This window comes from Danio rerio, chromosome 10 (genome assembly GCF_049306965.1).
Source record: "Danio rerio strain Tuebingen ecotype United States chromosome 10, GRCz12tu, whole genome shotgun sequence".
NCBI classification, from domain to species: domain Eukaryota; kingdom Metazoa; phylum Chordata; class Actinopteri; order Cypriniformes; family Danionidae; genus Danio; species Danio rerio.
Window position 1 is genome coordinate 11984060 of NC_133185.1, and position 27998 is coordinate 12012057.

Genomic DNA, 27998 nt, shown 5'->3' on the forward strand with positions numbered 1-27998 from the left:
GAACATGTGCAACCATCATTAAAGGGATAGTTCACCAAAAAATGATAATTCTGTCAATTTACTCACCCATGTCTCAAACCTATTGGCATTTCTTCTGTTGAAAACAAAAAGATGTTTTTAAAAAATGTTGGAAACCTCTAACCATTGACTTTCATAGTAATTGTTTTTCCTACTATGGATGTCAATGGTTACAGGTTTTTTTTTTTTTTACTTTATTCAAAATATATTTTTCTTGCGTTCAACAGAAGAAATATAAATAACAAATATATATCTCTGCAGATTGCACTAATTAACAATTACCCACTAATTCACAAAAAATAGTTACAAATTGTGTTTTTCTAATAATTTTTCACACCAAAATATGAAGGATAAAAGTCTAACTCTCAGTACTGTAAAATAATTGTGTATTTTAGAAATATTCAAATGGTAATATCATTTTAAATTCATACTGTAATGAGATTTTTCTTCTATTATGGATTATATATCATGAAAGATGTATATACACTCATTATTATTATTAAACTATGCTGTAATATGAGATTTTCCTGCATCACTGCATTCGATGATTAATTCATGATTATCCCTATATATGAGAGACATTGAATGTAAACTCATTTAAATCTATTAAAATGTTTTGCTGAAAAAGTTAAACAGAAATCATCTTTAATTTTATTAGTTTGGTGCATAATTTTATTATTTTATTATTTGATTTTATTAGTTTTATTAGTTTGAATTTTTCCATTTCTGCAATTATGATGTAAAAACTCTATATGAAGAAAAATAAATGTTGAATCTAAAATTACTTTAAAACATTTAAGCTTCCATAAAAGAAAAGTTTTTAGAACATTTAAATATTTTCCAAATGATGTTTAACTGTAAGGACATTTTCACAGTATGTCTGATAAAATGTTTCTTCTGAAGAAAATCTGATTTGTTTCATTTTGCTAGAATAAAAGCAGTTTTTAATTCTAAACACCATTTTAAGGTCAAAATTCTTAGCCCTTTAAGCTATAGTTTTTTCCCGATAAACCACCGTTATAAAATAACTTGCCTAATTACCCTAACCTGCCTAGTTAACCTAATTAAGCCTTTAAATGTCACTTTAAGCTGTATAGAAGTGTTGAAAAATATCTAGTCAAACATATTATTTACTGTCATCATGGCAAAGATCAAATGAATCAGTTATTAGAGATATTAAAACTATTATGCTTAGACATGTTGACAAAACTATCTGTTAAACAGAAATTTGAGAAAAAAACAAGGTGGCTAATAATGGACTTCAACGGTATATTTTGGAAAAAATATAAAATCTTATTTGAATTCTAATATATTCAAATTAAATGTATGTAATTAACAAAAAGCATAATGAAATGAAAATCATTACTGTACTATTTCATTTCTAAAACTTCAATAACATATTTACTGTATAAATCTGCAATGTTTAATAAAATGATCAATTACAGCAATGAAATTTTCACATTTTATGACAATTTCATATAAATCTCCTTTTGACTCAAGCACTGTAAAATAATTTGACAATTAAAAGTAAATGAGTAAACAGATATCAAACTGTAATAATGTTATTTTATTTAAACCAGGTTATCAGTTACAGTATTGAGAATGGAAATGATGATTTAGGAAAGTTATGATGAATTATGAAAGTACTTTGACATCTGTATTAAAAAAAAACACTTATGATGGAGTTCGCAAGTATACATTTACTCCCCCTTATGTTTTGTAACTATTTACATGACATGAGGGAGAATAAATGACAGAAAAATCATATTTTTATGTAAAGTATTCCTTTAATGGCTCCTAAAATATGCTTCATTTTTATTAAGCAGTATACATTTTTGAGGGGAGTACTATGAACTGGAGAAATTCTTTGACTGATTTGCTTATAAATGGTTTCATCGACTGCAAGCATGGAGAAGTGCGATTTAATGAGACCCTGACAGTGCAAAAAAAAACTGCTTTGACAATCATTGAGGGATTTGTTTATGAATTTGCAGACTGAAGTGACTGAGCGCATCCTAAACAAGCTTTAGGACTGATTCCTAGATCATTTATCCACCAGTATATCCTCTCAGATATACATTCATTTGTTGAGCACTTTTCTGGCGTACAGGTAGTCTCTGTACTGTGGTCAGACACTTCATGAGGCACTCCTCCTGTCTGGACTGAAAACTGACCCAGATGATGAACTCAAACAGAAACCACCAAGAACCCGGTAGATTCTGGACGAGGAACAAAACCTTCTGGAAGCGAATAAATATGAGAACAAGGCTACAGTACAGGCTACTTACTGTATACAGTCATGATCAGACGGTTCGTTACATGTGCAGGAGAGCTCCTTCTTCATCCCGACCGATCGCAAAGTTAATAGAAGCAAGAAAAATGAGTTTCTGATGACAGTGAAGGATGAATCCAGTTTTAAAAGACAAACAAATACCATGATCACGCATTTAAAAGTGGAAAAACAAAACAAACGCTGCCAAACAAAACAAAAACTACCTTAAAATTGTAATCGATTGTTCTAAAACAAACCCCCATCCAGGGCTACAATCAAGAACTGTAGTCCTCCTGATGAATATTAGTGCCACGCTCTGCTTTTGTCTCTTTATTTGAAGGCCCCGTGTATAAATAGGAGGGGCGGGTAAAAGTGGACCCCGGTCAGTCAGGGTTCAGCAGTTGATGGGACAGTCCGTCTTGGCCTTTCCAGCAAAACTGATGATCCTGTGGAGGCAGCGGCCGAACTCCTCCAGAATGAGTCGTTCTGCCATGGCCTGCGGTTGATTGGTAAGTTCAGCCTGCTCCGCCTGCTCCAACAAACAGTCACACGTCGCCTCCGCCACTTCTTTTGTTACGAATGTGTATGGCAACCTGGAAAACATATTTGTTGAAGATTATTACATTTTCTAACACTGAATGAACTCAAGATGAGTGCTTCAAATAGGGCTGGGCGATTTGGCCTAAAATCAAAATTTCGCTTAATTGAACATGTTAGCTCGATTATGATTAAAGAACGATTCTTTAATTAATTAATTAAATTTTTTTGTCCTCATATTTCACTGATAAGTTTTTGTACAGTAAATATGCTCACATATTACAAGTGAGAGATTTCAGTATGAAGGGTGCATTTCTGAGTTTCAAATAATTGAAGGAAACACACTGTATATACAGTTGCAGTCAGAATTATTAGCCCCACTTTGAATTTTTTTTTTATTTTTTTATTTCCCAAACTATGTTTAACAGAGCAATGACATTTTCACAGTATGTCGGATAACATTTTTTCTTCTGGAGAAAATCTTATTTGTTTTATTTCAGCAAGAATGAAAGCAGTTTTCAAATTTAAGAAACATTTTAATTATTAGCCCTTTTAAGCTATATTTTTTTCAATAATCTACAGAAAAACATCATTATAATAACTTGCCTAATTACCCTAATCTGCCTAGTTAACCTGGTTAAGACTTTAAATGTCACTAAGCTGTATAGAAGTGTCTTAAAAAATATCTAGTCAAATATTTTTTACTGTCATCATGGCAAAGATCAAATAAATCAATTTGATAGAAATAGGTTTAAAAATGTTGAAAAAAAAAAATTCCTCTCCGTTGAACAGAAATTGGGGGGGGGGGAAAAATATATGGGGGACAAATAATTCAGGAGGGCTAATAATTCGGACTTCAACTGTCTATGACTGTTTATTGAACATCAATGTTGAACAGCTGAAATTAAAACACACATTGCCAAAAACCAAGTCACTTTATTCTTATAAAAAAGTGAGCATAATTAGCACTTTTGGAAACAAAAATAATTTTCACTCTTTTACAAATCAAAAGTAGAAAATAAGCAGCATCTCTTCTAAATAAAATAACTCTTTATATCCTGTAAATAATATTATAAACAGTGCATTTCTTAAATCTTCTGTAAACAAATATTTTAATGTAAATAATCATTTTATTGTTATGTAAAATTTCCCGTCTCAAGGCATCTCTGGGGCAGCATTCAATCAGCGTCAATGTAGTGTAACGTGCAACGTGTAGTTACATTTCTTTGAGAGGTGTGCAGGTATGGAACACACAAAGGCTGCTTTGCACCATACATGTGCGTTGCAGAAGTATAAATCAGCCTTAACAGAGCGGGGGTCATGTGACTCCACACACAGTAGGGAAAGTAACTGAAAAAAAAAACCTGGAAAAATTTGATTGATTATAGGTTCTGAATGTTGACTTCGACTAATCCCCCAGCCCTTGCTTCAAATGGTTTCTACAAAAGTTGCAAGAAGAATGTCTGCATCTCTTTATTGTAAGTTTACATTCTAATACTTTACAATTGACATTAAGTTTGATTTTTTAAAATGCTAGTTGGGTTTTTTCTTTCTGAAATAATTGTGTAATGTTATAGTTCACCCAAAAAAGAAAATTGAATTAATTATGGTGAACCTGATGTGTTGGTTTCGATATGCATGGTGTTCTGAATAATTGCTACAGCATCTTACTAGAGGGTTGAATTGGTTACTGGCTACTACTTTGCTTCTGTATATACAGCTAAAGTCAAGATTAATAGCCCTCCAGTGATTTTTTTTTTCTTTTTCAAATATTTCACAAATTATTATTTTTTCTTCTGGAGAAAGTCTTATTTAAGCAAGAATAAAAGCATTTGTAATAATAAAATAATTTTTACGGTCAACATGTTTGGCCCCTTTAAGCTAATTTTTGCCAGCCATCATTATACAATAGCCCCTTTCACACATACTGACCTTTCCAGAAAATTGCTGGTAGTTTTCCGGAAAGGTCTGTATGTTTGAACAGGCTTTTTTGAAAATACTGGTAAATTTGTTCCAATTTTCCAGAAAGAGAAGTTGTAACAAAAAATTGTCGGAATGCTGCTCTGTGTGAACGTAGAAGGAAGATTGCCAGAAAAAGCACGTCTAGAACGTGCTGATGTTAGACATCTACTTTAGCCAATCAGAACACACAGAAGCATTCACATCTGCGCTATTTGTGACGATAAAAGCCTTTGAATATTTTTTCAGACACATTCAGCTGCTAGATGTTAGACAGAAACATTTCTATGTTCCTTCTTAATGCCAACTGTGTAAATAATTATCAATAAGATGCTTATGATAAGCCTTTGTTTGTTTACCTTTAAGCCCTGCTTCCTTCAGTTGCTTAATGCGTCCCGTGTGCACATGAAGCAGCCGGTGAGCGTCAGCACACACACATTGACATGCGAAAGTGTTTCTCTATACGTTTATATCAAAGTTGTTCACAATACTTATCCATCCACAGAGGTAGTATTGTGGTCAAATATTTACAAATACCAGCCCAGCTGTTTAGAGGCCATTTCTGGTTAATTATGTCAGAATTTGCCGATATTTTGGAATGGATGTGTAAATGCTCTTTTCCGGAAAAATTCCATAACGTCCTTGCCTTTGTGCTTTTTTGAATTCAACAGTAAAGTCGTCCGGACATTTTCCAGATATTTACTGGTATTACTGTGTGAAAGGGGCTAATGACTAATGCCCAAATACCCTAACTTACCTAATTAAAACTTTAAATTGCACTTTAAGCAGAATAGGGTATAAGCCGAAGCATGCTAACAGGACTTTTAATTTGCCAATAACCTGGGTTAACCGCTTCCAGTGAACTGTATGCCAATGCAAAACCGGCGCGTTTAAGGTCTGTTGTTGATATCCGATATAAAATGCGTCTCAGATTGTACAAGAAGCACTGCATTAAATTACATTTCCCCTGCCATGTGTTTATAATATGAGCATTTATTTTACCCCAGTATATTCAATGGAGCTTCTGTGCTAACCTGCCGATTCTGACGGGCGAGTGCGAGTAAATGGCTTTTAGTCTCGCTTTATGCTTAAGCAAATAAATGAATGCCGAAGTCGGTTTAACTGATTGTATTTTGATTACATTACAACATCAATGCTGTAAAAGGAATCACATAAAAATGGGGGAAAAAAAAACTTACAATAACAGGCCACCTGAAGTTTATCAGCATGGGAAGAACACTAGCTCGGCATATACCCTATACTAGTATCTTGGAAAATATGTAGTAAAATACTATTTACTGTCATCATGGCAAAGATAAAATCAGTTATTAGAAATCAAATATTAAAACTATTATGTTTAGAAATGTGTTGAAAAAAATCTTTCTGTTAAACAGAAATTAGGGAAAGAAACTAATAATTTAGGAGGGCTAATAATTCTGAGTACAACTGTATACAGCTGGCTGAACAGGTCCAAACACACCCAATAGAGATCTCTTGAGGACAGACTTACTTTCCACCTCCACTGGTGATGGCTGGTGTGGTTCTGGTGAGCAGATCTGAGATCTGCGAGGACAGTTTGGTTTTGGCTGCAGTTTGCTGCTGGACCCGCACCTCTGCAGCGTCTGCCAGGTGCATCAGCGTCTTCCTCTCTGGACTTTCCTCAAAGTTCTTGCAGCCCATGCATTTGCAGATGGACGAACACATGATCTTTGCCTAATAAAAATGATATAATGTCCTAAATGCAACTGAAAACAAACCTAATTTTCCATGATGCAAAAGCCTGGGTCGTTCCACATTTCTTGCCCCTTGACCCGTGTACTGTAAATGCTCACCTCATAGCACTCGCAGTAATTTTTCAGACAGCCAGATTTCTTGCAGTTGCAGCCTTTGCTGTGTCTCCTGTCTGATTCTCCTTCTTTGCCTTTGCCAATCTTAGGCTTGAAAGCCACAGGATTTCTGTCTAAACACGCCTGGGAGAAGATACATTCATACTTTATTTGATGCCAATACATTTTAAATCATTACAGCTAAATTGTCGTACAGTATGTCTGTTACTGTGTCTGTTATAGGCATGGTTTACAAAAAAAAAAAAGTTGCTGTTCATTTTTCACCTTCAGGTCATTGATATGTAGGTGACTTTTCTTCATTGCAGTATTAAACTTTATTTTTCTGTGGTCCTTGGTGATTTATAGCAAGCTGATGGCTACTAGCACTAGCAAAAAATACATAGTGGCTAACAAAGCCGACTGATGTCCAAAGCAAAATGGTTTATGTTTTTTGTTTTGGCTGTTTTTCTGTCTCTCAAAATATTTGTAGCCATTGATTGAATCACACAAAAGCCACAACCCGTCCTAAGGTTGAGTAAATAAAGGTTTTATTTTTGTGTGAACCATTCCTTATACTGCCACAAAAGCCCAATTCAGACTAATAAAAGAAGAATGACAAAGAGGTTACATCTGAAATATGTTTGTAGTCATGATGAAAACAAATGACACTGGAAAGTGATGCAGTAATTCATTACCTTGATTGCCTTCAGTCTTTCGCTCTCATGATCAAGGTTGTTGAAGCAATTAACACAGTTGCAGTTATTACAGAACTCTCCGTTGGCAAAGCAATCACAATATCTGAGAGACGAGATAAGAGGTATTAAACTCTTATAAGATAATGCAAGACTAAACTTTTTTTGCAAGACTGAGGTTGATCAGATTTGTATCGTTGAGTCTCTTCTGCTGAGTAAGGCTGCATTTTTTTCTAATTAAATTTAAATACATAAATAAATAAAAGTTACTGACTTTAAACATTTCACTGGTAGATTCCAATGTTTAAAAAAAGTCCAGAGAGAGAGAGAGTTTTAATTTTATTGCCATTTCTGCTTCTATGGCTATGTCATGGCAAAAAAAAAAAAAAAAAAAAACAGATCAAGTTTACCACATTTTATAAATACCAATTTTATATAATTATAAAAATGTCCTAATAATTAAAAGTCATCAACAGCAATAAATAATAATCAAGGTAAAATACATAAATGATAATAATAATAATAATAATAATAATAATAATAATAATAATAATAATGATGATGATAATAAAATAAAAATCTAAAACAGTTTAAGGTTTCCTTTTGATAAAAATTCTACAATTTTAGATGGAGTCACATTTAAAAATATTTCACTTAAAGTCTCTCCAGATAAAAATTGTTGCCTGATAACATTAAAAATAGGGCATTCCACAAGAATATGTTTTACAGTTTGGTTTTTGTTGCAATATAAACATTTTGTTTTTTTTCTCCTTTAAGTAAATGTTCATGTGTAAGTCTTGTGTATCCAATGTGGCATCTTCTATAAACAATCTCATCATGTCTTGACTTAAAAAAAAAATTACATTTTTTTTCCTATTTCAGGCTGAATTTCAAAAAGTGTATTTTCTGGGCACTGATTTAAAAAAGTTTAAACAAATGTGCAATCAATATTCACACAGATGCCACTTACAAACACTTAATTGTTATTTTTTAGTCCCTGTCAATCAAATAAAATTAAATTCAAGTTTATCTGTATAGTGCCTTTTACAATAATTATTATTCAAAACAGCTTTATAAAAGGTGTGCATAATAACATACATTATACTCAAACTCAGACAAAGTTAAGATGCTTGTTGGGTGGACACAGCTGTCAAGCGTATATAGTAATCTGCAGTCTATACTAATCTGCAGTAATCTGCGTATATAGTAATCTGCAGTCTAACAATATAATGTACTTTTTCAAAAAGATGACGTATTTTCTGCTGTTTTTTTTAAATTTTTTTTAAAGAGTCTTATTGTGTGTTTATGAAAAATGTATGCTGCAAATAAACCTTAATCACTACGGGACCTGACAAGATGAGAACCAAGGGAAGTTAAAGGGAAGTTGCTGTAATATCACAACTCGATTGGGAACTATGAAAGTGCTTGCCAAATAGATTATGTGGGCCATGTAGAACATTCAACAAATGCTGGGTAACTTACAACTTCAGACACTGTGACCGCGTGCAGTTGCAGGGTTTTCTTGGCCTTGAATTTGCTTCCGACGTTGACAAACTGTAATAACGCACATGCAGGAGGTAACCTGTGATTAATGCTAACTTTTGTTGAGCTGGACTGATATATAAAGCAATCGTGTGGAGCTTGGCTCACCCGTTGAGTGAGAGCCTGGCTTGAGCCTGGCTTGGAGTGGCTGTGGAGAATGTGGAGCTGCTGGTCAAAGTCACAAATGCAGGCTGCGGGATCTAGGAGAATAAGCAAAGTGACACCATTACATAAAAAATTAGAAAAAGCAAGCATGTACTTCCTGCTTCGTGACTGATATGCAAACCTGTGTGACGTATGGGGCTGGCAGCACAGCGTACCCCACATTTCCAGAGCCGTGGGCAGGGGCGAGCACAGTGCCTGGTGGCAGGTTGGTGAGGTTGGGCTGGATCTGTGGCAGATGTGTGGCTGGCATGATGAGACGCTGAGGGGTCTGACTGGTGGTCACCACCTGAGCTGCTGATGACAAGGGTTTGGGTACAACCTGATGACAAAACAAGTTGGGGGGGGGGGGGGGGGGGGGGGGSCGTGGGGGGAATCATTATCGAGACCAAAATCGGCAAGATCATCTGCAACGATGTCACATTACTGCTGTATGTGTGCAGGGAATTAGGCATTACTATGTATACCTGTTTGACTGTCTGTGCCGGGACAATTGGGACAGACATCCGTACTGCAGCATTCATCATTACTGGCTTGGCTTTGTAAAGAGCACAACAGTACATTTTTGGATTGTTAAATTCACATATGAGACAATGACTATTCAATAAATATCAGTTCATCCACTACATAATCAATACTATATGAAAAGACTTATGCATATGTAAATACTTAACTGAACATTTTGAAAAACTGTCACAAGGGAACCATAAAAATATTAGTTAACTTTAATAAGATAATAGGGTATATGTAGATAGAAGGATTTACATTTTTGGTAAACCAGTTCAAGCGATTCCGGTGAACTGTATGCCGTTATAAAATTGTCACGTTTAAGTCTGTTTTCTTTATGAATCAATGATCTTCACTGTCTGACTGATATACAATATAAAGTGTCTCAGACTGGACAAGAAGCACTGAATAAACTCCATTGTTCTGCACCATGTCTTTAAATTATGAAATTTTTTTTACTCCAGTATTTTCAATTGAAGCCTGCTGGTCCTGCGTTTTACAACTAAATGAATGCTGAAGTCTACTTAACTGATTATATTTTAATTGCAACATTTTAATTACAACATCCATGCTGTAAAAGGAACCGTATAAAATTGAAAAGTCACATCAACGATCACTGGAAGTTTTTCGATAGGGAAAAAAGAACACTAGCTTTGCATATACCCCATTACACGTTACAGAAGTGACAACCATATTTAGGGACTCAGTCCCTAAATGAGATTTAATCATTTTGAATAAAAATGTATAATAATGTTGTGTGTGCTAAAAGTACTCATCGTGTAATCATCGCTAGGCTCAGACATGTTACACATTTAGTAGACGCAATACTGTGTGAAAGCAAATGAAATTATATTGATCTACGCATAGAAACAAGGATGCATTTCTTTCCTTTCAGACGGGATGCGGATGGAGGACTCACCACCCGCACGTGACTGTTTCTAAGTGGTGAAGTTTTCCAATGTTTTGTTTAGTAAGCACGGTACGGCTTCAGGTCTAATCAGTCATGAAAGTAATCATCAACAGTGTCACATTTGTATTTGCTAAAATCGAACACAATGTTACGCTTGGCATATGTGTTTATTGTTTTCTGATGAGAGTTTGATTTTAGACATGGCTGCGGCAAGTCAGCAATTGGTCTAATATTAAACAGCCTATTCGACCTAAAACTTTTCACTGAGCTCAGTAAAATGTTCTGATAAGTTATTAACATTCTGTTCAATAACTTTTAATGCCAAAACGAATGAAAAAATACAGGTTGTAATTAAATTTTATGTAGACTAGTATAAATAAATAAATAAACATATTTTAATAGCCTTTATAAATAAATATAGACCCAAAACATTTATAAATTAAACAAAATAGGTTATTTTCTGAAAAATGCGCATGTCTGTGTTTATCATTCTATCAAATTTAACATAAATAAACAAGTATGTATATTCTGTGTATTTGAAGGAGCTATGAATGCATGCACTGAAAAAATAGGCTACAGATCTGTCATGGTATACAACTACTAAGTATTATTTGACAACGTCGTCACTGGCAACGCAAACAAACTGGAAACTTACTTTTGGTTTAATTGGTCGATTTTAAGTGAAGTGACAGGAGAGTGCAGGTGTCGATTGTAAATGGCATCACTTGCAGAGGAAGCGTGTCTGAGAGTGCAAGCCTGAGAGTGCACATCTGAAGGTGCAAGTGCAACTCTGCAGCCAGACCCTTCTCAATTTTCTAGGCTGATATGGCTAGGAACTATACTCTTATTACAGTGTAATAATCAAAAAAACTTGCCGGGGCTGCAGCAAGTGCAATTATATCACACAGTGCCTAAAATAGTCCCTAGCACCAAGCCCTACACACACCACCCACTAGAATCTGTATAAAATCATTGAGACTGCTGCAGTCATGGAACAGAAGCAAAGTTCCTTGATTATTACGCCAGAATGAGAGTATAGTTCCTATACATATCAGTCTAAAGCTCAGCACAGTTTAGGTTCAACTCTAAATAACAGGGTTTCTGCAGATATCATAATGTCACATTTAAGACTTTTTAGGAACTTTTAAGACCATTAAGTATTGAATTAAAGACCTATATAGCAAAAACACGCATACACAAAGAGAAAATCCAAAATCACAAAATTAGTGTTAAAATAAATGTATTCAAATTGAACAGTACAGAAGACATGTTAGATCCATTATTGAACTACAGAAAAAACAAACAAACATCTTAAGGCTGATTTATACTTGACACATTCGCCATGAAGATATTCTTTTAATTGACAGCGTGCGATCAGAAAAAACAGACACTAAAATCACACTGATAAACAGAGAAGTAGAAAGCTATTGGAACTAGGTCATATCATTAATATCATTCAAGAATTTTTTTTTAATCTAAATGATGCATCACTTGCTTTCAGACAGTTAGGTTCTGATAGGTTCATCTATTCTGTTTCAGTAATTGACTGTTTTCCCTAATTTCCATTTAATGAAAAGAAGATTTTTTCAACACATTTCTAAACAATAGTTTTATTAACTCATTTTTAATCACTGATTTCTTTAATCTTTGCTATGATGACGGTAAATAATATTTGATTAGATATTTTTCAAGACACTTCTTTACAGCTTAAAGGAACATTTAAAGGTTTAACTAGGTTAACTACGCAGGTTAGGGTAATTAGGCAAGTTATTGTATAACAATGGTTTGTTCTGTAGACTATTAAAAAATATATTGCCTAAAGGGGCTAATAATTTTGACCATAAAATGGTATTTAAAAATTAAATAGCTGCTTTTATTCTAGCTGAAATAAAACAAATAAGACTTTCTCCAGAAGAAAAAAAGTATTAGACATACTGTGAATGCTCTGTTAAATATCATTTTGGGGCTAATCAAATGGGGGGCTAATAATTCTGACTTCAACTGTATCAAAGACATAATTTGTTACTTAATTTTAGTTTGTAACTTGTAAATTCAAAATTGAATTATATACAGTGTAAAACCTATGAGTGGTGAAAAAACATTCTGTAATAGTAAAACTACCTGGGTCTCCACTTTTTCCATGGCTTCTTTTTTTGTTTTACAAACTTTTCCCTCTGGTTTTTCCAAACTTTTCCAAAATCTTTCCACCTTTCCCACTGCTGTTGCAATTTCTAGCCAAGAATTATTGGTCATCTGGTTCTACTTCTCCCTATGATCACGCACAGACAGATTATAAAGAAGATGTGTGTATAGTCATACCCGTTTCAGACAAAATCTCTTCAAAGTGTTTCATATTCAACTCAAACCATATGTGGCACCGCGCGAACTGTTTACCAGAGTATCAAAACATTTTGTGACCTCCACAAACACAGCTATGACTTCACATTTGCCGTGCGTAGTGAGTTCAATAACAGAAGGCTGATGGGCTATTGTCGGTATAGGGCATGTCGGTTTTATATGTAGTTGTAATAGCGCAATTTACAATTAGACTAGTGAAACAAAGAACTATAACACCACGAAAAACCTAGCAACAACAACAAAAAAAGACTTTAAATGAGCATTAGATGTAGCGTTACATACATGGACATCGGAAAAATAACACCTGTGCAAAAATATTTAAGATCTAGAACAGTGAATTTAAGAGTTTTTGAGGCCTTGAATTTCCATTTTTAAATTTTAGACTTTAAGACCTCGCGAAAAGCCTGAAATAAACCACCTGATTGTACTAATTGAGTTCTTTAGGCTTGTTTGAAGTGTGCTGAAGCAGGGTTGGAAATAAACTGTGTAGGACTGCGACTCTTCGTAAACTCAGTTTGACACCCCTGGTCTAAAAAATAGCAACTATTCATTTTTTGTCAGTTTTAGTGCACAATGTAACTACAGAAGAGTCTAGACTAAATAAAAAAAAATTATCAAAACTCCTTGGCCATTTTTGAGCAGGATGCTTATGGTCTAATCCGATTCAATGATCTATGCTAAGCTAAGCTACACTAAAAGTGCTTTTGCCAGTCAGAATGGATTTTTAACTCTGCTAATGGTAACATTTTTAACTCAAGTGTGTCCTTTAGGAGTGTATGACTGTGATATACTGACCTGGCTGTATGGAGGGGTTTGTGTTGGTGCTGCCACCTGTCTGTACGGTGCTGCTGCCGGTGGTCGCTGTTACCAGACGAACATAATGGAAGCGGCTGCCTGGTACCTGGATCTGCTGCACATTGGGAGGTGTGGTGAGGGGGATGATGGTCTTGAACTGAGATGTGGGAACCGTAACAGTCTGCACCGGCTTTACTGTCTGTACATGGAAGACAGCATAAAAATGTAGTTTGTACACAGTGTTGCTTTACAAGTAAAAAACATTGGTAAAGAGGATGGGAATGGTAAAATCTATCTAACTTTTCCCTACAACCCATGATGCTTTGAGTGAATTATGGGATAAACTTCAGTTAAACTTCAAACAATCAGTGAAGGGCTTTCAAAAACAGAAGCTGATCTGCCTAACAATAAAAAGGTGGCTTGATAGAGGCAAAAGATTTTTTAGCCAAACGAAAAAAACATCCAAAAACATGAGCTAAAAAAGGCGCAACATTGTTCAGCACACTGGTTTCACTTTCCCTCCAGCAGTAGTCACTATGCAACGTGAATCAACTTTCACAGCAGATGCGGAAAGTGCTGCACTATGAAACCCATTCAATTCAATGGCTCGTGCTGCACAATGGTGGTTTGTTGCCATGCCAATCAAAGTGCAGTAGCAGCAGCGTGCATCACTGTGCGTCACAGTTTCAAAAGAGCTAAATGTTCCACACAGTACATATACTCAACAGAAAAAGCAACGTCTGGTCAAAAAAACACACCAACAGGACATTTTTATTAGAGCTGTGAACCTACACTAGTCTCATGGTTCGGTTCGGTTACGATTATCACGCCATCGATTCGGTTCAATTCGATATTTCGGTGCATCACGGTGCATTGACGATGCTTTCCATATTTTATATTTTCTTCACAGCAGCAGTTTTTGTATTAAAATATATGAATATATTTATATTTATATATTATTTGTAATACAATTTTGTCGTTTAATACAAACAGTCAGATATATAAACTGTAACTTTAAACAAAACGAGCATTAAGCAAATAATATAAACAAATGTAAACATCCAGCTCAATTTCTGATCCTTGTCTAGTTCTCTTACACCTCTTTGATTGGTCACACCCTCAACAAAAACGGTTGCGATTGGCTCTTGCGCGCTGCGCTCTTCAGATAAGTGACACTGATAAGCGGCAGGCGACAGCGGCGATCTCACAGCTGATGTATGATAGACACAGTGGAGAAAACTCTGCAGACACGCGCTCATTTCTGTATCCAAACGTAATGCTGTAAAACAGCCGAGAGGAGAAGAAAAGCCACCCCAGCAGGTCAAATGGGCCACTGTGTGTGTGTGTGTGTGAGAAAGAGAGAGAGACAGAGCGAAAGCGAGAGAGAGAGAGAAAGAGAGAAATGGAGTAGGCTACTTTCATTCTCTCGATCTCAGTGAAATAGGGGCTATTGTTGTATATGTCAGTGAAAGACTGATCCAGCAAACACACACAGTGAAATTGTGCAGTTTATGAGTTTTAAAGTAGTTAAAGCATTGTAAATACTCGCGATCGCCTCCCTCGCGACAGAGCGCATATGAGGTAAATGACGTCAGTAATAACCGGTTATGATTATTACTGAACCGATACCGAATTGTCCGCGTCTGCATCGCGATGCATTGAAGAAACGATTAATTTTGACACCCCTAATTTTTATGTAGTATACTTGTTCCTACTGCTTGCAATAGCAATACTGCACTGTCATGGCAACAATGGTGAATGATGCCTTTCAACTTCTTGTCGAAATTTGGATGTTGTTATTTCTTTAAGTCGGGTGTCATGGTGGCGCAGTAGGTAGCGCTGCCGTCTCACAGCAAGAAGGTCGCTGGTTTTAGCCTCGGTTGGGTCAGTTGGCATTCGTGTGTGGAGTTTGCATGTTCTTCCTGTGTTGGCGTGGGTTTCCTCTGGGTGCTTCGGTTTCCCACACAGTCCAAAGATTTGTGCTATAGAGGAATTGGGTGAGCTAAATTGTCCGTAGTGTACATGCGGGTTTGTGTGTATGGGTGTTACCCATTGATGGGTTGCGGCTGAAAGAGCATCCGCTGCGTAAAAAAATATTGTGGATAAGTTGGTGGTTCATTCCGCTGTGACGACCCCTAATTAATAAAGGAACAAGCCGAAAAAAAATTAATGAATGTCTTCAAGTCATCAAGTAAAATATATATCTTTTTTTACAAATTACTACTTTATTTTTAATAAAATAACAAATAATTATTAAAAAGCTTTTTCGGCTTTAGTTTTTTTGCCAAGTGCATCTAGAACTTTGTTGGTTTCAGCAGAGAAGTTTCATTTCTGTGCTTCTCTACACTCAGTAAGACTGCAATTAATCGAAAATTCAGTTCCAATTTTGATTTTTGCTTCTAACGATTATAAAAAAAGATTAATCGAGATAAAAACGATTATTGCATCATTTACCGCCCCTTTCCAGTTGTACGCATTTGTTGCTCCGCAAAGATCAGTTTCATGTGAAAATGACTAAGCATGTACTGTGATAAAACTTTTGCAGCACGGGATGCGCATCATTCATTGATGTACATTTGAATCATTTGTGTTTTTAAAAGCACAAGCACAGCCCACACACATCTAAGGTAATCTTAATGTGAACGCTACAATTGTCATATACATGCAAATTTGTGTCAAAAGTCGTGTTCAGTGCTTATTCACATTCACCCTCATTTGTGTAATAAACAAACGAGTTGAGAATCAAAAGACATGTGAAAGTGAAAGCATAAATCTGAACCGTACTGCTCTTAAAGTGACAGCGCGCAATATTCCTGCTACCTACTGTTTTAATCATCAATCAAACAACAAAAGGACAAAAATCACTCACTGCTTCTAACTGAAGGACTTTTGTAGCTATAATTAAAGTTTTTTTTTTTCTTACAGTGAAGATGCTTAAAGCAGTTTGTTTCATATTTTTATTCTTTTGTATTTATTTTCTTTTCTTATTTACAAATATTAAGAAAAATAACTGTATGTATATACAGTTGAAGTCTGAATTATTAGCCCTCCTGAATTATTAGTGACCCTTTTCCTCAATTTCTTTTTAATGGAAAGAGATTTTTTTTCAACTTGTTTCAAAACATAATCGATTTAATAACTAATTCAATGACTGATTTCTTTTATCTTTGCCATGACAGCACATAATATTTTACTAGATATTTTTTCAAAATTTTGCAAGTGCGATTCAAAGGCTTAATTAGGGTAATTTGCCAAGTCATAACAGTAGTTTCTTCTGTCGACAATCAACAAAATCTATTTCTAAAGGGGGCTAAAAATATTGACCTTAAAATATGTTTCAAAATATTTAAAACTGCTTTTAATTCTAGCCAACATAAAACAAATAAGACTTCCTCCAGATAAAAAAAAATATATATTATAGAAAATACAGCGAAAAATTCCTCACTCTATTAAACATAATTTGGGAAATATTTATTAAAAAAAATATTTTACAGAAGGGCGAATAGCTTTGACTTCAACTGTATATTGTTTTGAATAATCATGACTACAATTATGACCAAAATAATCATGATTATTATTTTTCCCATAATCGAGCAGCCCTAGCATTCAGCAGACCAAAAATAAAATCGCAAAACCCAAGACTAGTCTTTCTACACAAACATTATGGATGTCCTGAAAATTGTGGTACTGTAGGACATACAAAGTGAAAATAATCTAGAGTTTCAAAAAAAACTTTGGCCAACAGATATGCTTGTGATACTAACGCCACATTGAATTGAAGCACTTCTAACTCATTCGTTAGTCTCTATTTACATGGAATATTTGTAGCACAGTCTTATTATTTATTATTATTAATCGCCTTTTGAATTGACCTGCCCCAAACCAGAAGCACAGCTTATAATCTAAAATAGTATTCATGTGCAGAAAAGGTTGATATCAGTTTGTTTTGTGAGCAGTAGAGATGAGCAAACCTGTGTGGTGGACTGGCTGCTTCCTGCTTTAGCTGGAGAGGTGACGGCAGACTGCTGAACAGTGAGGATCTGCTGGCCCAGAGCCACATTGAGCGGCAGAGTCACAGACTTCTGGGGGGAGTTTGAAGATTGACTGGTCACCGAAACCACAGTCAGCTAGAGAGGAGAAAATGAAGGAAATGTTCCGCAAGTGTGGTTATATAGGAGGAAAAAAACACTGAAGTTGGACATTGAAAAGACTTGAGACCTTGCTGGGAGACTTGAGAGGCGAGATGGCGACTTTGCTGTTCGTGGCGGCATTCTGTGGCACAGTACTGATGGTCTCACCAATGGCTATGGTGCGTGGAGGCGTCAGTGGGGTACTCTGGGAAACAACTCGGCCTGTAAATAAAGGAAAGGGAAATATTTTACAGTTGTAAACTGCGCTGTTACTTGAGTTATGTTTTTAAGGACAGACAGAAGATTACCGGTGACTACAGGAGACACTGAACCCGGGCTACTCAGTACTTTATTGTTAAGAGCCTTTGTGATGATGAGCTTTGTTATCATTGGTCCAGCTGTAGACACTGGGGGCTTCTTTGTGATCTGTGAAGAGAAATATGAATGATTTCACTTAGCTGTGATAAACTCTGAACAGGAAGCAAAGGTGCATCTTCATCATAAGAACATAATATTAACAGTTTTAGGGACAGTACACCCAAAAATTAAAACAGACTCACCATTGTTTACCCCTCATGTGGTTCTAAACCTTTGAATATCTTTTTTTCTGTTTAAACAAAAAGAAGATATTCTGAAGAATGTTGGAAACTGGTAGCCATTAACATCCATAGTAGGAAAAAAGATACTATGGACTTTAAGGTCTACCATTTCTTTTAGACTATCTTTTTTTGTGTTCATTCGAAGAAGGAAAAGTCCAACAGGTTAAAGTTAAGGGTAAATCAACAGTGATAATTTTAATTTTTGGGTGTAACTATATTTTAAAACATGTTAGAATCATTAATTTAATAAATTTGCTCTTAATAATAGAATTTTTCCTCTAATAGAAAAAAAACTTAATTTTGTATTAATTTAAATAATTAAAAATCTTATTTTAAAAAGCTATAATAAATGGTATTTACTTGTTTTAAAAATATTTAAAATAAACAAAATATTTGTTAATAAAACAATCAATAATAATAATAATAATAAGAGCTTTTCTATAGACATAACTAAAATGTAAGATTTGCCTAAATAAATGTTTAAAAATAAAAGCTACAACAATAACTCACTTCATAACGCACAATAATGAAAAGGTATTTCCTCATAGTTGGACTGACATTTGACTAAACATAGAACATTAAAAAGAACGCTAAAATATTATGATTAATACAAATAATCTTTAGAAACTCACTTGAAAAAAATACATAAAGTGACATGTTTCCCTCATAAAAAATTAAATATGGCATTAAAATAATTAATTTTAATAATAAACATAAAAAACATTTCCTTTTAGTGTTAAGAATCACAGTAATAAAATTATCTATTTGTATTTTCTGTGCTTGAAAGAAGCAACCTGTCAGCGGTAGCAGTTAGAGAATCTATATTATGTAATACCATGCTGCTACTTATAACCCTAACACATAAATATTACACAATTTATGAGAAACTGTGCCCAAATGAACAATCATTGCTATAAGTCACATTAAGGTGTTTAAATACACTTATCACAACACAACCAATAATTGGTCTTCTGTTTTATTTCTCTAGCATCTACATTAGCAATAGGGCTGCAAAATATAGGAAAATTATGACATTGCGATATTTTGTTTCTTTGCGATATACACTGCGTTATGAATACAGTTTCATAGCTTAAACAGCTCTATTTGCAAAGTATTTGTTAATTTTGAGATTATTCTGTAGGGGAGTGAATCATTCATTAAATCTATAAAAAATTAAGTTAAAAGTGAAATATACAGTGCTTTCTGGGAAGTCTAACAGTATTTAGGTAATAAAATTTTAAATTCTAATACAAATTAAAACTATAGACTATTTTAATGTGGTGATGTCTTTGGCCGATGAACATTTCCTGCTTGTTGTCAAACTATTTCTTAACTGTAACAAAAGTCATATTCTTATTTATCAACACGTAGACCTTTTGGGAGTCTATGATAATTAAAAATAATTACAAAATACTGATTACCACTGTAAAAAATCTGATTACAATCTTAATTACTTAATGTAAAAATTTATCAAATTACTAATTACTTAAAAGCTACTTTTAAAGCATATAAAATATAACTATAAAAATACAAAATAAACTGCAGCTCTTTCAGCAAGTTAATATGTTCACTCAAAAACATTGCAATACGTTGATCACAGCAGCTCTACATATTCAAAATACTCAAATAAAAATACCTAAAGAGTTCGTCCAAAACGTAAAATTCTCTTATCTTTCACTTGTTCCAATCCTATTTGTCTTTTTTTTATATAGAAAAAAAAACTGGATACTGTGATCCAAAGCATGTGTTTGGGTGTTCTGTGTTTGTCAGAGGTAATTAGTTTACCTAAATGTACATATTCCAAAGGATGAAGGTGATCGGTCAGTTCTTGTCATGTGACTCATGGTTTTGAACTAAGTGCACCTGAGAAATGCGAGTGTGTGCAATATGCACTCCCAATATATGCGCGAGCGCAAAAAAGACGCAAAATGTAAATGGTCCCATAAGCAGCTACACTTCTTTACACATTCAGAAAATACCTTCACTCCTGATCCTGCACATTTTTTTTTATTTAGCCTTTTTAGGTTGTGTTTGGCTTTCGTGTTTTTGGGTGCTGGTGCCCTCCTTGGTGACTAATATTGTCGTAGAATCCTTTCTATTCAAGTGCTTGAACAAGTTGCTGATCGAGTTAAAAGCAGTCGAATGATATTTAGAGACTGAACATAAACTGCATTTCTCAGCAATATTTGTGTTTTTATGCTCGATAAAATCAAAATAAGGTCTGTATTTCCATTTGAAGAAGCAATCCCTCTTAACAGCAGCTATTTTAGCTCACATTCTCCAGCAATATAAAAGCGCATGCTTATTAAATGACAATGCAACAGAAAACGTGATTTAAAAGAAGCATTTTTTTTCTTCCAAAAACCATATCTGTAACACAAGTTAATTACTTAATGTCACACATCACCCTTAAGTGTAATTTGCTTTCAAAGTATTTTTACAGTTTGGTTTTTGCAATCTTTATGTTTACAATTGCGCTCCCTTTGTAGTGCACTTTAAAAACATTGATATCATTTTGAACACAGCTGTGGCTCATGACAAAAGCTATAGGTGACCTATTATTTAAAAGCGGAATTTATGCTACGTCTCCAAAGCTTGTGAAAACAAAAAACATAGCCTACGTTAATGCTTTTAATTTAGTGGGTTACTAAGTATCTGTACTATATATGACATGGCCCTGTTGGTTAGAACCTTTCTGCAGTGTTTCATGCATCAAATAGTAAAAGTAGACTATTCAAAAAAAATAAAAATACAATATCCTACTTATAATTATAATTAGTATTATTAATAATAATAATAATTACAATAATAATCATCATCATTATCATCAACAACAACATCATTATTATTAATATTATTTTTTAAAGTAGGATTTTTTCTCATTTCATAATATTAAATATTAAATTTCATTTCTTAATGGCCTCATTATGAATTTATATGATTTTTAAATGAGATGCGTATCAGGTATCAGAATACGCATTAGGTTTTGTAAGTGATTTTATGTTTTAGAATAGAATATGTAATGTTCTCAATAATATTTGTGAAGGAAACATTGGTCCTATATGTTCCATTTGCATATATTTCAATTAATATGGAAAACGAGTGCATGTTTTTACCAAAACTAATATTGCACTTATTTTAAATGCTTGTACGTGTAAAATAATATAATTTGCACAAAGAAATTATGGAGTTTTTCTCTAGAGAAGTTGTTACCACCCCGTTTAGAGCATCATTATGGACGATTTACATTATAGCTAACGTGGTTCTAACAATGGCTCTGCGACAGAGCAACTGCGTGTTTTGGGAAGCACTCGACACTGTATCGTCCTTTTCCCAAACGATGCATCGTACTATAAGAGCTCAGCCGCAAATTACGTGATTGTTTGGGAATGCACCCCTTTCAAGACCATTTTATTATTTACGTCCCTCAAAATTGTCTACAGACTCCATTGGATAAATATCCAATACAATCCATTTTAATGTTACAAATGGTACAATCACTTGTGCCTGAATACTTTAAATTCTCTAATATATTAAAAATATTAAAAAATCATAAACTCTGTGGCTATATTGTGTAGCTCTAATTAGCAATATTACAGTGTAAGTCTGGGCGGAGATTACCCACCTGCAGTGTCTTGAGGTGCTGTGCCTGCAGTGGTGTGGATGAAGCCACCAGCTGACTGGCTGAGCTCACTGCGATCACAGGCTTACCCATCGCCGTCACCATCTTGATCTGCGTGGGCTGGCTCTTGGCATCACCTGAGCCCTGGCTGGTGGCCGGCTTGTTCCAAGCGTGGGGCAGAGCCAGCATAATGGGCTGCCCTGTTTTACTGAGCCCGGCAACCAGCAGTTTCTGGCCCTCCTGCTTTATCACTGCGCCGCCCGGAGACTTTCCATCTGCCGCCACTTTATTGATGATGAGCTGGTGGTTTGGCGGGACGGAAAGGCTGGGAATTTTGGGGAGGGTCGGAGTGGCGTTTTTTGTAGTGGTGGAGGAGGATGATGATGGGGTGAGTAGGAGTTGAGTTGTGGAACTGGTGGTACTTTTAGCATTGGTGGAGATGGCCTGCATAGACGCGGTGGTTGGACAAATGCTAATGATTTCAGGCACCTCTGTTTCCATTGGTACCTGCGCCGACTCTGGGGCAGATTGGGGCGGAGGGGTAAGATGTGAAGCAGGCGGATCTTCATCCATTGCCTCTGTATCCATGATCTCATCAGGGAGGAGGCTGTTGAGCTCAGGAGACACCACATCCATTCTGCAGAGTTACCGAAAACACACTGGAGAAAAATATAGATACATATGAAACAAAGTTAGAATATATCAGTGATCAAGTATGAAAAAGTATCATGTGCACTAGACAGACAGATAACCGGTCTCAAGGTTTGCTGAGAGGTCTGTTTGAAAAGGTCAAGGTTTTAAAAACGCAGAATGTTTCTGTTATATTGTTTCCAAGTAAGGATTCAACAATTAAGCGATTTCCCTATTAACCGCGATTGAATTCGTCATGGTTAATTATTTGTAAAGGCCTCTCAACACCGTAAACAGAGTTATGCCAACTGTGCGCTAGTTTAAAGTTCCAAAATTGTAAACTGAGGCTAAAACCCACGCACACAGGATTAACTATGGCTGAGGCTCTTAATTAAGGGCCATTCAGATATCGCATCTTATGTGCACGCAAGTTTGTTATTTTCAGTGGAGGTGCGCGTCTTTTGTGCGAAAATTGGCGGGACGCAACACGCTCACGCACACTTTCCAGGCAAACCTTGTTGAAAGAATGACATGAACGCACTGTGACAACTGGAACAATCAGCTTCATACTTCGTATAGAATATGCACATTTCTATTCCAAAGAGAAAAAAATAATAATGAAAAATACAGAACAATTTTGCAACAGATTAAAAGTGCCTTTCAGACATCGGTTCAGCAGCCATTGACTACATTTGTTCTCTCTAAAAGAGAAATACCTAGCTAATATGATTTACATTAGACAAATACATTTTAATTATTCAGATTTATTTATGCATTGTTCTGTCATTTATTTTCAGTGTAAAATTATTATTTATGTTCAAATGCCAAAAACTTTTTTTCACTTATGTTTAAGTGAAAAGAAAAATGGACTATTGTTTGTTTTTTATTTTTATGCTGTATTAATTGGTTACTAAACAGCAATAAACAGCACTTTAAAATATAAGGAGTTTTCATGTAATTTACAAGTAGTATTTTAAAATTGCATAATAATCGTGATAACCTTGAAACCGTGATTATTCCTTAGACTATAATTGTGCTATTAAAATCTATAATAGTTGCATTCCTATTCCTAAGCTACTGTATGTTAAGTTTTGTCTATTTATCTTTTTAAGGAAATCAGTGTTTTGAAACTAATAAAGCTGAAGTAAATGATTTATTTGAATAATAGTCTGACATGTTTACTGTTCCAAAATATTATAAAGGTTTCCTAAAATGAAATGTATTGTGTTCAATGGGGGAAAAATAGATGTTGTTTTTCACTAAGACATTTTTTAAAGAAGTTATTTTAGAGCAGTACTAATATTTGATTACAAATACAGTAATATTAAATGTAGTTTTTAAATATATATTCCTAGTTTTTTGTTTTAAAATGCTAAAAAATAATTTATGAGATTTATTGGGCTTTTGAAAAGTAATTTATTTTTTACTCTAGAGTCATTCTCTGAAGACAAAGTTTTTTTTTCCAAAGATGAAAACTTGTGATGCATACTTTTGTTTAATGCAAACAGTTTGTCATACCCTATAAGAAAATATGGCTATTTTATATATTTGTATTTATATGTTTTCTGTATGGCCCAATACAGAAAATCTAACCCAATATCTGTTAGTTTTATTTAAAATATTATTCTATATATCTCATTATAATTATTATTTTACATTTTTTATTTGTATTTTGCCCTAAATATTGTTTTTAATGCAAAAATTTATAATAATATTTTTGATTCAGAGGAAGAAAATGTGAACTAATTTTGTTATCTGTTGATAGACTGGAACAACTGAGGTGCGACTGATTCATTATTTTTGAAACTGTAACTGACTATTATGCATCAATAAAAAAGGAGTTAAACTAAAAAATTGTATATCACTAAAAAGCCTAATTTTTAAACGTTTTAACTAAATACAGAAATATTACATGATTCACATGATTAAAAACATTATTAAAATAATTCTATTTTTACTTTAGTGTGCGCTGTGTATATTAAATACATGCATGCAGCCGTATATTTGAGTTATTGTTTCATGCCTTTACTTGTATGTTAAATGTTTAGAATACAAATGATGTAAACATATATTTTTAAATATTTGATTTGCATATTTTTTTTTTATTTTATGTATGTTTACTATAAATTTTGGATGCGATTACTCAAGAATGATCAATTCCAGATTTAAAATGATCTTTAATGCCGGGAAAATAATATCCAAACATTCTTTATATTATTATTTAACTTTCATTTTGGTTTAAAATACTGTAATGTAAATATACATTTAAAAAGACCTTTAGTTTACTTTTATTTTCTTCTTTCTGTCTTCACAGAAAAATGCATTTCCTTGTTCTGTGGCATTAACTGTGATTATAACAAAATAAATTAAGCATTTTCAACCATTGTGCATCTTAAATCATCAGTGGTGTTTATTTGTCTAACAAACACTGCTTGATTCCATTATTTACAATGTTACCTCAAATAACCACAATCTGAGAATGAATCAATAACATTTACACCCATAGCAACCTCAAAAAAAGTTCAGCACTACTGCAGTTTATGAGATGTAATATTAAACATCACCACTCTGTTTACTGTAAATGTACTACACTTAAAATAGATATTTTGTTAATATTACATATGGAGAATATAACAATAGTCATGCATTTAAACTACATAACTTCTTTTTTGCCCTCTGAATAACAGGTCTCATGATATAATTCACATCAGCATCAATATCACATAACACTAACGTTACTAGTTGGTTAACTAGTCAAGTAGACCACTCAAATTCCTAATATTTAGTAAACACTGCTCAACACGAGCGACGCGACAAGTTGTGTCGCGTCGCATCCAGAGCAGGCGATCTGTTTATGTTCGGCTGCTATGTGGCTAACTAGCACAGCGGCTAACCAGCAGTTAACACACAGTAATACATAAAACAGCCGCAACAACTAACATGAACTAGCCAGAGTTTGCTTCAGAAAACTATCAATCGGTAAACAATGACAGTGGCTGGAAAAAACGTTTCACAAAATAGTGGTTTAAAAACACAACTCAGAAATGCACTTCTATGTATGCGTTTAATCGCTAAACGTTTTACCAGTTTTACACGGGTTTTATACACAGTTAAACAACAATAAGCCTCTTTGTGCATGCCTGAGAATATAAATGTGTGTATAATTATTTACCTCAACAGTTAAAAACAAGCCTGTCAGTTTCACATCTGACGGAGTTTGTTGGTATTCGACGCGTCTGCTTTCCTGTCTATACTGATGCCATTAAAATATTCATGTGTACGCGTATATTCAAGAGTTTTTGCAGATAGGGATGTTTGTCTCCAGAACGGAGTCCTGTTAAAAGGAGTTAAGCGGGCTGCGTGTCTATTTCAGGCCGGGCTTGGATTTCGAAAGATCCGCCATTTTCATCTCGTCATCAGTTCAGACATAACAGAAACAGTCGCAGGACAAGAGGAAAAAACAACAGGATTTGTTGTTTTGTCAGAGTTTGAGCTTAAAGAATGAGTTAGAAGTACAAAGGACCGTCACTGTATTCGTTTTGAGACTTAGAAATATTAATTGTTAATTTTCGTTCAAAACCCTCATAGGTTTTTCTTCACTGGAACAACATAGCATGATGGTAATCTGAATGACATCCTTGCCATTCACTCTCAATGCATATTTTTCTATTCCGTGAAAAATGACGTCATTCTTTGTAGAAGAAGAAAAGTCAGTCATGCAGGTTTTGAACAAGGGTAAAACTCATTACAATGTTCTCTTTATCTTAACGCATGCTATTATTACACTTTATATATCCTAAAGTGTACAATTACATCTATGTACACTCAAACAATTTAGTGAGAGGTGTGGTCCACAAAAGTATTTTATTTGTTAATGCTAAAGAGCAATAACTTGCATTATTTAGCGTTTATTAGCCTTAGATAATAGTCGTTTGCTTATTTAATTAGTAATGATACAGTTGGACTGATGATTACTGATGATACTAGTTCAGTTCCATTAGATGACATTTGCATTAAGGTAAAGTTGGTTTTATATTCACACATTCAGACTTTCATAAAGTTATTTTCTGCAAATTCCAAATAGTTTAACCATATTAGCAGACGATGGCTATCAGAATACAACAATGTCCACAGTCAAATAAACTAATGCTAATGTTAACGTAGTCATATTTATACGTGTACGAATATAAAACCCAACTTAACCTTGATACTTACTAATACATGTTCAAATGCAAAAGTCGTATTTGTTGACGTTACGTTAACAAAGATAAAGAAATTGCTCAAAAATATTTTGTTATCTAATATTGACAAATAAAACATTTGGCAACCGTTAAGTGTTACCAAATACATCTTAATTCATACAAAACGTATGATCTGAACTATGTAATTCCTGATGTTTTAATTAATGATACAAATAGATGTACTATTACACGCATACAAGAAATGAAAACCTCTCTATATTTACAGACATTTAATAATTTTGCTAAGCAACAGCTCTCCGCAAGACTAAAATGACAGGCGCAGCTTGCTGTCATTCTCTGGCAGGTAAAGCCTAGGGTGCTAATCAGTTAGCCACTATTAACTCCTGCAACGCATCAGCCCTTTATAAAGCTTCATATGAGTTTTGTCTATGTTGCAGAAGATGAGCAATTATTAGCAGCGATTATTCGCGAGCGCAGCTGTGTGTGTGACGCGCGGTTGAGGCAGTTCGCGGACGGACATCAGCTGACGCGCACATACACACTCACACATATATATACATACAGTGTTAGCAGCTCTGCTAACTAGCGGAGATCATATTGCCCCTCGCTGAACACCCACCCGAGCCCAAAGCACTCCTACACGGGGTCGAGATGAGTGTCGAGACGCTCTTCTGAAATCCACAACGTTTTCTGCTCGATCACGACCTGCTCGGTCCAACTCGGGGCTGCATCCTGTCGATCATCCGCTCTCAGACGAAGACGATTGTTTAAAATACCGCGCCGAGCGCCATTTCACCTCTAACATCCCATAATCAAACCACGCCTTCGTAGGAAACAACACATGACGTCACAACACAACTTCCGCGCAGATTTTTTACTGTTGTATTCTTAATATTTCATATACACAAATGCAAATTTACAAACCAGAAACTCTTCTTTTATATTTTTCCTACTGAAATGCAACATTATTTTAAGACTAATTCTAATTCTGTGACAAAAATGACGTTAAAACAACTGAAGTTTTTAAATTGTTTATTATTATCCCAGTAGTGCTTTATGAATGTAGCTCCTTTGTATATTATTGTTTTGCTTCTAACTTTATTCTTTGTATGTACCATGACTGTAATTTTTGCATTGCGCATAATTAAAAATATATATTTTTACTGATGTTCATAATTGTTATTTTTCCTGTTTATCTAAATCGTTATCTGAATTGCACAATTTTCTTAGTTATTTA

At 34.5% G+C, this 27998-nt stretch overlaps 1 protein-coding gene across 3 annotated transcripts; it reads right to left on the minus strand.

Moving 5' to 3' along the window:
• Positions 1-1564: 1564 nt before the first annotated feature.
• Positions 1565-27582, minus strand: lin54 (lin-54 DREAM MuvB core complex component). Of its 3 annotated transcripts, none has more exons than XM_009305164.5 (14): positions 27324-27582; positions 21933-22588; positions 18017-18134; positions 17797-17930; positions 17550-17705; positions 13579-13777; positions 9476-9546; positions 9133-9330; positions 8955-9046; positions 8787-8858; positions 7308-7410; positions 6619-6756; positions 6297-6499; positions 1565-2883 (listed from the first exon to the last, which is right to left on the minus strand). In XM_009305164.5, exons 2-14 carry the CDS (start codon positions 22563-22565, stop codon positions 2685-2687), a joined length of 2316 nt encoding a protein of 771 aa, XP_009303439.1. In that variant the 5' UTR covers positions 22566-22588; positions 27324-27582; the 3' UTR covers positions 1565-2684.
• Between the last annotated feature and the right edge of the window lie 416 nt (positions 27583-27998).